Consider the following 14189-nt stretch of genomic DNA (forward strand, 5'->3'; position numbering starts at 1 on the left):
CCAAACCGTCGGGACTCACGCCGTGTGTGTTCAGCATGCTGGAGACGTCTGAAACCAGAGCACAGGCAATGTGTGTGTGTGTTAACGCTCCCATCAAACATTATTTTATTTATTTATTTTTTTGACAAAACAGTAGCTACAAGGTAGAGGACCAGATTGGTGAAAACGTACCTATGGCAACGTTTTTACAAACTACAAAATACGTATCAATACGTACATATCGCGACAGTTTCAAGTGAAATGTCCAATGGGTGGCGCTAAAAGCTTATTTTTTCCGGAACAGATGTGCGTGAATCTGACGATACTCTGGGGAACGCCCCCAGCGTTACGTGACTCAAGCATGAATGGAATCTGTCACCAATCTGATTGGTGCTGCGTCATGACGTAGTATGTGACGGCATGTGTGGAAGCTATAAGAGAACGCCGGCACATGGTAAAGATAGCTTTTGCTCTTTAGCGGAGGCGCTCTGTGTCAATTTTGTTTGTCCATTTATTGTTCATCTGTCCCAAAGTAAAAAAAGTGAAAGCAGCAGTGGTAACCAAGCAGTTTAGACGGTGTGTGCATCCATGCCGCTCGCTTCATTACGGGTACGGACACACACCAGCTGTGGAAGTCCAGCCTGTGAGCAAGCTGGACGGACGCTTTTTTAAAAAGCGGGCTCAGCCACCAGGCCGGGGCTTGCCGTTCTTCCCAGACTTGCGCAACGAGTTGTGTAAGTCGTGGGAAAAACCTTATTCAGCGTGATTGGTGCGTCTGAGGCCGGGTATGGGGCGTTGCCCCGTGTCAAGGAGGCACTAGCAAGCTATTTGTCTCCTGAGGCAGCTTCGTCCCTGAAAGCCCCGGTTCTGCCCCATGCAGGGATACCTCATCCCTGGTGGGCAGGGCCTATAAGGCGGCCGGGCACACTGGTAGTTGCCTGCTCACCAAGGCGGTCCTGCAGGCCTACCTAGCGGAGCTCTTAAAAAAGCTCGATGAGGGCAAGGGTCCGTCCCCGGACGATATTGCCGAGCTCAGGAAGGCCACCGACTTGTCTCTCTGTGTCACAAAGGAGACGGCTCATGCTATCGGCCGCTCCATGGCAGGTTTGGTGTACGTGGAGAGGCACCTCTGGTTAAACCTATCAGGGATAAAGGACAGGGAGAAGTCCTTTTTGCCCTGCTGGTCTTGTCGGCGGCTCGGAAAATTCTGTCGTTGAGAGATTCCAGGAGGTGAGGAAACAGTCAGCAGCCTTTCGGCAATATCTCCCTCGCTGCTTAGGGTCTGAGGACAAGGCTGCCTTGAGGGGGTAGCCCCAGCCGTCCAGCCTACCGGCAGGCGCAACCAAAGGGCGATTTGATGGCTGTCCTTCAGGCGAAGAAGGCTTCTGGCAAACGGTCCTAGCTGTGGCAGGACCACTCAGAGCTGGCCCCCTCGAGGGCGGACGACCGAGGTCGCTCTTGCCCTGCAGCTCTGGGGAAACCAATACTGTGCTCCCGCTGTTAACAATGCTTCATGGGAAGGGGATAGAGACTGCAGTTCAGAACTCCACAACCGAAGTTCAGCGGTGTGGTCTCGACCGTGGTCCCCCGGCCCAGAGGCAGGTTATGGAACAGGAAGTATGCTCCCTGCTGGTCAAGGAGGCCATAGAACGTGTTCCTCCGCCAGACAGGGAGTCTGGCTTTTACAGCCGGTACTTCATTGTTCCCAAAAAGGATGGGGGGGTTGTGTACTATAATAGATCTGAGGTACTTGAATCAGTCTCTGAGGAGATTCAGGTTCAAGATGCTCACTATTCCAGCCATCGTGAGTTTGAGGACTGTTTTGTCACAAAAGATCCCAAGGGCGCATATTTCCACATCTCCATCCTCCCTGCCCACAGGAGGTTCCTGAGGTTTTCTTACGGGGGCAAAGCGTACCAGTATCAGGTTCTTCCCTCTAGCCTTCACCAAGTGCATGGATGCAGCGCTTGCCCCTATCAGGCTCCAGGGCATCCATGTACTCAATTACATCAATGACCGGCTTAAATTGGCCAAGTCACTAGAGATGGCAGTTCGGCATCGAGATGTCATTCTGGCCCAATTAAGGTGCTTGGGGCTGAGACTAAACACAAAGAAGAGTGTGTTAACGCCTTCCCAGAGGACCACATTCCTGGGAATTGTGTGGGACTTGACTACGATGTGGGCCCGAATGTCCCCCGCACGTGTCGAGTCCATACAGGCGGAAGTCTCAGCGATGAAGCTAGGCCACAGCCGCACTGTGAAGCAGTTCCAGAGACTGCTGGGTCTCATGGCAGCAGCGTCCAACATGGTTCTGTTCGGCCTGCTATACATGAGAGCCCTCCAGTGGTGGCTGGGTACCCAGGGGTTTTCCCTTTTTGTATGATCAGGGTAACAAACAGATGCCTTCGTTCCCTCGCCATATGGAAAGATCCTTGGTTCCTGTCCCAGGGGCCAGTGTTGGGAGAATCATGTTGCAGGAAGATCCTTTCAACAGACACCTCCCTCACGGGTTGCGGCGGGGTAATGGCAGGCCGGTTTGCGAGAGGTCTGTGGGGGTTCCAGCATTATTCTTGGTAAATCAATTGCCTAGAAATGCTGGCGGCTTACAAAGCTCTGAGGAGCTTTCTCCCGGACCTCCATGGCAACCATGTCCTGATACGATCTGACAATATGTCCGTGGTTTCGTATCTAAATCATCAGGGGGTCTTTGGTGATTTAGTGGAAATCCTGTGGTCCCAGGGGAAACTGTCCGCTGGAAGGGCATCAGCCTTCTCCTAGTAGCACCCCGGTGACCGACCCAAGTTTGGTTCTCCGACATTGTGGCACTCCTAGACGGCCTTCCATGGCAGGTCCCCTTTAAGAGGGATCTGCTGTCTCAGGCAGGGAGCACAATCTTTCACCCCAGGCCCGAGTTGTGGGACCTCTGGGTCTGGCCCTTGAGGGGGCTCAGTACCTAGAGGATGGCTTGTCAGCCGGTGTCGTTGAGACCATTCTCAGCTCTAGGGCTCCTTCCACGAGGAGACTGTACAAGTCTCAGTGGGGCTCGGAGGTTGAAGCCTGCGGCTCATTCCAGGATCCCAGCCTGGGATCTGGCAGTGGTTCTCGAAGGGTGTGCTGAGGCCCCCTTCGAGCCATTGGAGTCGGCTAAGGCGAGAAACCTGACCCTTAAGGTGGCCTTTCTCCTCGCCATCACTTCTCTGAGGAGAGTGGGGGACCTCCAGGCCTTGGCGGTAATGCCAGCTTGCTTGGAGTTTGCCCCTGGCGGGGTGAAGGCTATTTTACACCCCAGGCCGGGCTATGTGTCCAGGGTTCCATCTGTGGGGATGAGGTCGGTGTTTCTTCAGGCTTTTCATCCTCCGCCTCACGCAACGGCAGAGGAGGCTAGACTCTACTTGCTCTGCCCGGTCAGGGAATTGAGAATTTATTGTGAGAGGTCTGCGTGGTGGAGAAAATCAGACCAGCTGTTGGTGTGCTTTGGCTCATCCAAGAAAGGGCTTACTCTACGAGGGGCTTGGCCTCCCCTTTGGCCCTCCTGTCTGGAGCCTCGCTTGTTGAGATTTGCGAGGCGGCAGGTTGGGCCAACCCTCACACCTTTATTAGATTCTACAAGCTGGATCTCCCGGTGACGCCAGGTGCCAGGGTGCTTGCGTCCTAAGTGTGCCTGGGGGGGCCAGCTTCACACTAGGATGGGCGTGATGCGGTGTGGCATAGTGGGTATTCGTTCCCCAGAGTTTCGTCACTCGACGACGCAGTGCGAGTTCCCTCGATAAAGGGAACATCTCGGGTTATGACTATAACCCTTGTTCCCTGAGAGGGAACGAGACACTGCGTCTCGTCGCCACACCTTCTCACATAGAGCGCCCGCTTCATCACAAAGCTATCTTTACCATGTGCTGGCATTCTCTTATAGCTTCCGCACATACCGTCACAGACTACGTCATGACGCAGCACCAATCAGATTGGTGACAGATTCCATTCATGCTTCAGACACCTCGCTGGGGGCATTCCCCAGAGTGTCGTCACTCGACGACCCAGTGCGAGTTCCCTCGATAAAGGGAACAAGGGTTATAGTCATAACCCGAGACGTTTTTTAACGTACACCCACACTTAAACCCTAAACCGACCCGATATTGTTAACAACAGCAAATGTGACAAAAATAAGATTGTATCTGTCAATTTTCATTTTATGTGTCATTTTAGCTTGTATTTTGAACTTGTCTTTTATCATGAATCGTTTTTTATGGGATTCGTTCCTGAGCTTTCAGCATCGCAAGTATAAATCTGTGCCAGCTGAGCTATCGAGCTTAATAGGTCAGAAAATCCAAGCATATGGAGCTGGTTAAGTGGCGCAAACTCCAATGTATTTATTGACAAATCATGGACTATGGTAAAAAATAAAAAATAAATGCTGTTTTACTGCCCCTAGTGTTCATTTCTGTTGGAAACTGCAGTGATATGTACATTTTGGTACGTATTTTGTGGTTTGCAAAAACGGTGCCACAGGTACGATTTGTCAATGAGACCAGCAGTGATACACGTAAAGAAGAGAGAGAAACAAGAACAAAACAAAGCAGTAGTAATCATCATAATAATAACAACAATAATATTCATGATAATAATAGTAATGGTAGCCTACTGGTAACATTGTAAAATTTTTACTAAGTCTCTTATGCTCATCAAGCCTGCATTTACACCGATCAGGCATAACATTATGAACTAATCTTGTGTTGGTCCCCCTGACCCGTCTCTGATAGACTCCAGTAGACCCCTGAAGGTGTGCTGTGGTATCTGGCATCAAGATGTTTCCAGTTTGAGCTCCAGTAGCTCTTCTGTTTGGTCAGACCAAACTTGTTACCTGTACTATACACACACACACACACACACACACACACACACTCACACACTCACAAACGTCTGGATCACTATCTTTGTGGGACTTTCCATAGACGTAATGATTTTTATACTGTACAAACAAACTGTACATTCTATCCCCCTACACTGCCCCTAACCCTACCCATCACACACACACACACACACACACACACACACACACACACACACACACACACACACACACACACACTGCCCCTAAACCTACCCATCACACTCACACACTGCCCCTGCCCCTAAACTTACCCATCACACACACACGCACACATACACACACACAAATGCCCATAACCCTGCCCATCACAGGAAACATTCTGCATTTTTACTTTCTCATAAAAACTCCTCCTGTGTGATTTATAAGCCTTTTGAAAAGTGGGGAACGCTGGCTGCTGATCTCAGGTTTTACTATCCTTATGGGGACATTTGGTCCACACAATGTAAGATAATCAAGGGCACACACACACACACACACACTTCATTGTAAATCATGGCACATCCCTCAGTAGTGTGTGTGTCATATAATCCTTATACTCGTGTCTACACAGGCGCTCACTGGGCGTTTGGAGTCGAGCGTGTTGCAAACAGAAGGCGACTCAATGACTGCTGATCTTCAGAGGAGCGTCCGGAGCAGATGTGTCCGAGGGTGTGCGGCAGCATTCTTACTTTACAAAAGGAACACCTAATTGTATGTTAGAGTGAGTCAGGGCTCTTTACTCACAGGCCCAGAGGGGGTTTGTGGGCGGGGCTTTGGAGGGCGTGGCTTCCTGAGCGACGGCATTAATGAAGGTGTGGCTGATGGTGCTGACGGAGATCCCGAACTCCTCCACCTCCGCTCGCAGACAGTCAAAGAACGCCTGCACCGCATGCTTGGAGGCCGCATCTGAGACACACAATTGAGACAGTTGGAAAAAAAAGTATGGAATATTACAATGTATATTCTAAATGATTTATGGGTGCACATCATTATTGTTTTAAAGGGTTAGTTCAGCCAACAATGAAATGTCTGTCATTAACTCCTCCCCCTAATGTCGCTCCACACCCGTAAGACCTCCGTTCATCTTCACACACAGTTTAAGATATTTTATATTTAGTCCGAGAGCGTATGCAAGTGTATGCACACTATACTGTCCATGTCCAGAAAGGGAATAAAAACATCATCACAGTAGTCCATATGAGACATCAGTGGGTTAATTAGAGTCTCTTGAAGCATCCAAAATACATTTGGGTCCAAAAATAACAAAAACTACGACTTTATTCAGCATTGGCTTCTCTTCCGCGTTTGTGTTCAATCCTCAAATAAAGATTCAAACGGTTATGAGTCAGCGAATCGATTCGTGATTCGGATCGCCAATGTCACGTGATTTCATCAGTTTGACACACGATCCGGAGCAGAATCTCATTGAGCTCATGTTAAAATGCCCAACTTTACAGCAGAAAAAACACATTTACAGTCTGGAACAAATTGTGGTTTTGGTCTTTACGGCTAATTTTACCCTTCATGACGATTGTGAGGGGGTGAATTTTTTTATAACTCATTTGTGTACGTTATATAAAGCCTTAAAGTTCTGCATAATTAAGGGCGTGGCCACTTTGATTGACAGGTGGATTGCTGTTAGTCTGCTGTCTGTTAGTCATCATGTAACCTAAGCTCCGCCCAAATCCCGCCTCTTTACCCATTTTCAGTTATCCGCGGTCAAACCTACGAGTGATGTCCACGTCCGTATGATTCAGATGAAAAAAGCTGATGTGTGTGTGAAGGGACTCTTACAGCAGGTTCGGAAAGGAAGAGCCAGTTTCCCTTGGATGCTGTTGACCAACACAAACTGACCCGTCCGTCGAGTGATCATTAATGGCAGGACTCCTGCAACAAACACAAGCATCTGCACTGTGAAAAATGCTTTTCTTACTTAGTATTTTTGTCTCGTTTCTAGTCAAAATATCAACAACAACAAAATGACATTGACACATTTACTAGACAAGTACAAATTATTTATCTTATTTTAAGCAAAAACTCTCTTCATTTTGAGTAAATTTTTCCCAAAACAAGACAATAACTTTTGCTTGTCTAGTAAATCCTTCTTGTTTTAAGAATTTTTAGATGTTTGGACTAAATTAGTGCACAATTACCATCACACACCTGTAGATAACAGATAGGTGCGTAGGACGAAGGATAACCAGATCCAAAAATCTCAACAAACAAACAAAAGGAAATCCCGCACACATACTTGCAAAAATCAAACACTTTTTATTAGCAACGTTTCTTTTTTCATGACCTTCACCAGGCATATATATAATACTCAAAATCCATGACATTTACAAAGGTAACGACCAATCATGACCAATATCATCTATATATATATATATAAATAAATGCTGGACTAAAAACAACCTAGTTTTGTTTTAACCCAGAAATTGGGTTGTCTTAAGCAACATTTAACCCAACAGCTGGGTTAAAACAACTTAATTGCGGGGTTAAAACAACTCAACCACTGGGTTAAAACAACCCAATTGCGGGGTTAAAACAACTCAACCGCTGGGTTAAAACAACCCAATTGCGGGGTTAAAACAACTCAACCACTGGGTTAAAACAACCCAATTGCGGGGTTAAAACAACTCAACCGCTGGGTTAAAACAACCCAATTGCGGGGTTAAAACAACTCAACCGCTGGGTTAAAACAACCCAATTGCGGGGTTAAAACAACTCAACCGCTGGGTTAAAACAAACCAATTGCAGGGTTAAAACAACTCAACCACTGGGTTAAAACAACCCAATTGCGGGGTTAAAACAACTCAACCGTTTGGTTAAAACAAACCAATTGCTGGGTTAGTCCATTTTCAACCCAGCTTGCACTCTAAAAAATGCTGGGTTGTTTTATCCCAATGTTGGGTTAAATATTTGCTTAAGAAAACCCAATCGGTGGGTTAAAACAACTGCTGGGTTAGTTCATATTTGACCCAACACTGGGTTGTTTTTTACTCCGAATTTTTTTTGAGTGAGTTGTTTTTCACCCAGCATTTTTTAGAGTGTAAGAAGAGCATGTATTGCAGTGTGTTTATCATGATTTGGGCCGCAGCTCTACCTTTGGCCAGCGCGACGGGCCCGAAGTAGTTGACGTCCATGACGGTTCTGTCCATCTCCAGGCTCAGGTTCTGGACCGGTGCTTTGACCTTCATGCTGCTGTTGAATATGAGCACATCCACACAGCCGTAGCACTCGCTGACCTCTGCGACCGCATCCGGAAGGCTCTCCGTATCGCTGAAATCCAGCAGGACCAGCTTGGGTGTGAACGTCTGAAAGAAGGAAACCAGAGTCAAGGAGAAATTAAACTTTTAATAACCTATTAAAACAGAAAACAGTTCACCGCAATTCACAGTATTAATGCTTTTACTGTATTCCTCAAACCTTTTTACAGTTACATACTTTCACCTAAAGGATTATTAGGAACACCTGTTCAGTTTCTCATTAATGCAATTATCTAATCAGCCAATCACATGGCAGTTCTTCAGTGCATTTAGGGGTGTGGTCCTGGTCAAGACAATCTCCTGAACTCCAAACTGAATGTCAGAATGGGAAAGAAAGGTGATTTAAGCCGTTTTGAGCGTGGCATGGTTGTTGGTGCCAGACGGGCCGCTCTGAGTATTTCACAATCTGCTCAGTTACTGGGATTTACACACACAACCATTTCTAGGGTTTACAAAGAATGGTGTGAAAAGGGAAGAGCATCCAGTATGCGGCAGTCCTGTGGGAGAAAATGCCTTGTTGATGCTCGAGGTCAGAGGAGAATGGGCCGACTGATTCAAGCTGATAGAAGAGCAACTTTGACTGAAATAACCACTCGTTACAACCGAGGTATGCAGCAAAGCATTTGTGAAGCCACAACACACACAACCTTGAGGCGGATGGGCTACAACAGCAGAAGACCCCACCGGGGACCACTCATCTCCACTACAAATAGGAAAAAGAGGCGACAATTTGCACAAGATCACCAAAATTGGACAGTTGGAGACTGGAGAAATGTTGCCTGGTCTGATGAGTCTCGATTTCTGTTGAGACGTTCAGATGGTAGAGTCAGAATTTGGCGTAAACAGAATGAGAACATGGATCCATCATGCCTTGTTCCCACTGTGCAGGATGGTGGTGGTGGTGTAATGGTGTGGGGGATGTTTTCTTGGCACACTTTAGGCCCCTTAGTGCCAACTGGGCATCGTTTAAATGCCACGGCCTACCTGAGCATTGTTTCTGACCATGTCCATCCCTTTATGACCACCATGTCCCCATCCTCTGATGGCTACTTCCAGCAGGATAATGCACCATGTCACAAAGCTCCAATCATTTCAGATTGGTTTCTTGAACATGACAATGAGTTGACTGAACTAAAATGGCCGCCACAGTCCCCAGATCTCAACCCAATAGAGCATCTTTGGGATGTAGTGGAACGGGAGCTTCGTGCCCTGGATGTGCATCCCACAAATCTCCATCAACTGCAAGATGCTCTCCTATCAATATGGGCCGACATTTCTGAGGAATGCTTTCAGCAGCTTGTTGATCAATGCCACGGAGAATTAAGGCAGTTCTGGAGGAGAAAGGGTCAAACACAGTATTAGTGTGTGTTCCTAATAATCCTTTACGGGAGTGGATATATACAATATATATATTTTTCTATAAACTTAATATATTTAATTAAACAAAAACACATACTCAGACATATATAATATATATTTGAATTTTAAAAATAAACATATTTTTTTTTTTTTTATCAAACTTAATATAAATAATTTATATTAAAATGTATTTATCAATATTTATCTTAGTTAAACACAATATATACATAATGTATAATATAAATATATAAGTATAAATATAGAAATATAAATGATATTACATTTTTATTAATATTTATATTAATTAAACTATATATTATTTAGATATCAAATTGTCTGCTGTGTACTTTGATCGTATTAGTAGTGAGTGCTTTTAACGATTCGTGTCTTTATTCACTGCAGCCATAATTTAATACGATTTACTTTTTAATAGCATTTAAAAATATATCATTACTCAAGGCACTTCTGATTATGGCAAAATTAATGAACTCAACATGTTGTGATGCAGCCGAGACTCATGGACATTCAGCTGTCAGGAAATCCTGCCATTGTCCATGACAGAGGAAGACACACACACACACACACACACACACACACACACACACACACACACACACACACACACACACACACACACACACACACACACACACACACACTCACACACACACACACACACACACACACACACACACTCACTCACACACACACACACACACACACACACACACACACACACACACACACACACACACACACACACACACTCACTCTGCTGGGGTCTGATCCGCTGCACAGCGACTCGTACAGAGACTCCAGTTTATCCCAGCCGGGCCCGCACAGAACCAGCCTCGCCCCGCCCTGGTGAAACAGCCGAGCACACTCTGGACAGCCAATCAGAGGAGGACACACTGAGCAAACTCAAACCAACACTTACTGCAAATGTGCCGTTCATGTTCAGATGAAATTAAACGGTTAGTTCACCCAAAATTGAAAATTCTGTCATTAATTACTAACCCTAATATCACGACGAGAATAGTTTTTGTGCTCAAAAAAACTAAATAATGCCTTATATAGTGATGGGCCGATTTCAAAACAAAGATTCGAACGGTTGGGTCGATTTGGGTCCAAAAATAACAAAAACGACGACTTTATTCAGCATTGGCTTCTCTTCCACGTTTGTGTTCAATCCTCAAATAAAGATTCAAACGGTTATGAGTCAGCGAATCGATTCATGATTCGGATCGCCAATGTCTCGTGATTTCAGCAGTTTGACACGCGATCCGAATCATGAATCGATTCGCTGATTCATAACCGTTTGAATCTTTATTTGAGGATTGAACACAAACGCGGAAGAGAAGCCAATGCTGAATAAAGTCGTAGTTTTTGTTATTTTTGGACCCAAATGTATTTTGGATGCTTCAAGAGACTCTAATTAACCCACTGATGTCTCATATGGACTACTGTGATGATGTTTTTATTCCCTTTCTGGACATGGACAGTATAGTGTGCATACACTTGCATACGCTCTCGGACTAAATATAAAATATCTTAAACTGTGTGTGAAGATGAGCGGAGGTCTTACGGGTGTGGAGCGACATTAGGGAGAGGAGTTAATGACAGACATTTCATTATTGGGGGAACTAACCCTTATTTCTGCGAACTAGAAAATGAGTGTACGGCCAGTTTAAAACGTGTGTTGTTTAATGAAGTGTTTTAGGTTATAATAGAGCATTAGAGAAGCATTACCACTTCCCATTCCGGACACGGCGTCTGTGATCACCACCACTTTGTTCCGCACCGTGGATTTGGACATGAAGCGCATAATCTCGTTGTAAACGTAGTAAACGCCGGCGAACACCACGATCAGCAGTGGAAGCACCATGACAGACGGGACACCCATCTTCTGAAACACAAGACAAACTACACGGTAAATACAAATATGTAAAAAGTGAGTAACCTGGTTACCTTAAAATTTTGAGTTCATTGAAATTAAAAATTTGAGTAAATACAAAGAACATATTTTTAAAATCAACAACCTTTATTCAAATATTATAAAATGATTTTGTAAGCATATTGGGTAAGTGTGTGTGTTTTATTTGTGATGATGCAGCCAAATTGTGCTATTTTTTATAATTTAGTAAATTTATATGTGGTTCAGATACAATAATATTTTAATAAATATAATAAATAAACCAATTTCCTTCATTATATTAACTAAAAAAATATTTCAATAAAATCAAAATTTTAAGGCACATTACTTACTTTTTTAAGTTAAACCAACAAAGATGTACAGTGTAAGATCCTGCGGTGTGAGAAACACATGCGACACAATGCAGAAAATCCTCTTCTTCCTCAGTCATTTTGTCTTGTTTCCAGTCTAAACATCTAACAATTCTTACATCAAGATGCATTTACTAGATCAGTAAAACAACATACTTTTCTTGTTGTGTTGAAAATAAAATCTAAATGAAGAGAGTTTTTGCTGAAAACAGGCAAAATAATCTGATTTCTGTTTGAGACGGAAACAAGAAACAAGATTTCAATCAGAAATAAGATTATTTTTCTCACCCCATTGGCAGATCATTTTGCCTGTTTTCAGCAAAAACTCTCTTCATTTAGATTTTATTTTAAAGAAAACAAGAAAAAATATCTTATGTCGTTTTGCTGATCTAGTAAATGCATCTTGATTTAAGAGTTTTTAGATATTTTGACTGAAAACAAGAAAAAAATACTAAATAAGAAGAGCATTTTTGCAGTGCAGTATCATCGTTTCAAAAGGCTGCGATTAAACGTATAGTTCACACACACTCTTAAAAAACAACCCAATGGTTGGGTCAAATATGGACTAACCCAGCAATTGGGTTGTTCTAAGCAAATATTTAACCCAACCGCAGGGTTAGAACAACCCAACCGCATGGGTTTTCTGGGTAAAAAAACAACCCAATGTTGGGTCAAATATGGACTAACCCAGCGATTGGGTTGTCTTAAGTAAATATTTAACCCAACCGCAGGGTTAAAACAAACCAACCGCTTGGGTTTTCTGGGTAAAAAAGCAACCCAATGTTGGGTCAAATATGGACTAACCCAGCAATTGGGTTGTTTTAACCCAGCGATTGGGTTGTCTTAAGCAATTATTTAACCCAACCGCTTGGGTTAAAACAACCCAACCACTTGGGTTTTCTGGGTAAAAAACAACCAAATGTTGGGTCAAATATGAACTAACCCTGCAATTGGGTTGTTTTAACCCAGCGATTGGGTTGTCTTAAGCAATTATTTAACCCAACCGCAGGGTTAAAACAACCCAACCGCTTGGGTTTTCTGGGTAAAAAATAACCCAATGTTGGGTCAAATATGGACTAACCCAGCAATTGGGTTGTTTTAACCCAGCGATTGGGTTGTCTTAAGCAATTATTTAACCCAACCGCAGGGTTAAAACAACCCAACCGCTTGGGTTTTCTGGGTAAAAAATAACCCAATGTTGGGTCAAATATGGACTAACCCAGCAATTGGGTTGTTTTAACCCAGCGATTGGGTTGTCTTAAGCAATTATTTAACCCAACCGCAGGGTTAAAACAACCCAACCGCTTGGGTTTTCTGGGTAAAAAATAACCCAATGTTGGGTCAAATATGGACTAACCCAGCAATTGGGTTGTTTTAACCCAGTTTAAAACAACCCAACTGCTCGGTCAAAACAACCCAATAGCTGGGTTAGTCCATATTTGACCCAACATTGGGTTAAAATAATCCAGCATTTTTTCGAGTGCAATCTTCCTCCAGTCATTGTTATTCAGTTCTAAAGCCTGACTTTCCTCCTGTAGAGCTCAAAGGGCCTCGGCCAGCACTGACTTTCAGCCAATCAGCTTCATGTTAAAGTTAAGACACATCAGATTCAGTGATAGTATGATGATTTGAGTACACTATTGAGAAATGAAGTCGATTGCCTTCACTGAACAGTTACCTCTCTGATCATGTATATACCGTAACGTGTGTCACTCTCTCCATAACAGTGGCGCTGAGGACACACTCTATAAATAGCCTCGCTCACACACACAAGCACATATTTGGACATGCATAAAAAGAATAAATGAGCTTCACTGTCGCAGGATTTCACCAGCAAACATTTAATGTTGCATTTTAACACAACATTTCCGTGTCCAACACTGCCGCGCGTCACACACTGATATACAGCGCTGAACTCTCGCAGGCACGCAGGTCAGTGTAATCTGAGTTATTTTCAGTGTACTTACAGTGTGTGTGTGAAGAGTTAATCCAGCCTTCCCTGGAAATGAGTGCAGTTTTGCTGTTAATCAGACTGAGGCTGAGCGTCCTCCTGTCCTTCATACACACGCTGCCGTCTCAGCCGCAACTGGGCTCCTATAATAGACACCGGCTGCTCCTGTGTGTGTGTGTGCTACTGAGGGTGTGTGTGTGCACTACTGAGGGTGTGTGTGTGTGCACTATTGAGGGTGTGTGTGAGCACTACTGAGGGTGTGTGGTGAACACTACTGAGGCTGAGCGTCCTCCTGTCCTTCATACACACGCTGCCGTCTCAGCCGTAACTGGGCTCTTATAATAAACACCGGCTGCTCCTGTGTGTGTGTGCACTACTGAGGGTGTGTGTGTGTGCACTACTGAGGGTGTGTGTGAGCACTACTGAGGGTGTGTGTGAACACTACTGAGGGCGTGTGTGTGTGCACTACTGAGGCTGACCGTCC

General features: G+C 44.6%; 1 protein-coding gene across 2 annotated transcripts in view; it reads right to left on the minus strand.

Moving 5' to 3' along the window:
* dhrs7cb (dehydrogenase/reductase (SDR family) member 7Cb) overlaps positions 1–14189 on the minus strand; it is a 14565-nt gene extending 376 nt beyond the window's left edge. Inside the window, exons 1-7 of one of the 2 annotated variants that reach the window (XM_067429527.1) lie at positions 13722–14189; positions 11221–11374; positions 10243–10355; positions 7950–8160; positions 6638–6730; positions 5588–5749; positions 1–48 (exon numbers count right to left, since the gene is read on the minus strand). The exon at positions 1–48 is cut by the window's left edge and continues 376 nt beyond it. In XM_067429527.1, coding sequence (XP_067285628.1) covers positions 1–48; positions 5588–5749; positions 6638–6730; positions 7950–8160; positions 10243–10355; positions 11221–11374 — 781 coding nt within the window. In that variant the 5' untranslated portion in view covers positions 13722–14189. Of the gene's footprint in view, positions 49–5587; positions 5750–6637; positions 6731–7949; positions 8161–10242; positions 10356–11220; positions 11378–13721 lie in introns of both variants that reach the window. The other variant, XM_067429526.1, reaches the window with a different exon arrangement.

Source organism: Pseudorasbora parva, chromosome 21, assembly GCF_024679245.1.
Source record: "Pseudorasbora parva isolate DD20220531a chromosome 21, ASM2467924v1, whole genome shotgun sequence".
In the NCBI taxonomy this organism is placed as follows: Eukaryota; Metazoa; Chordata; class Actinopteri; order Cypriniformes; family Gobionidae; genus Pseudorasbora; species Pseudorasbora parva.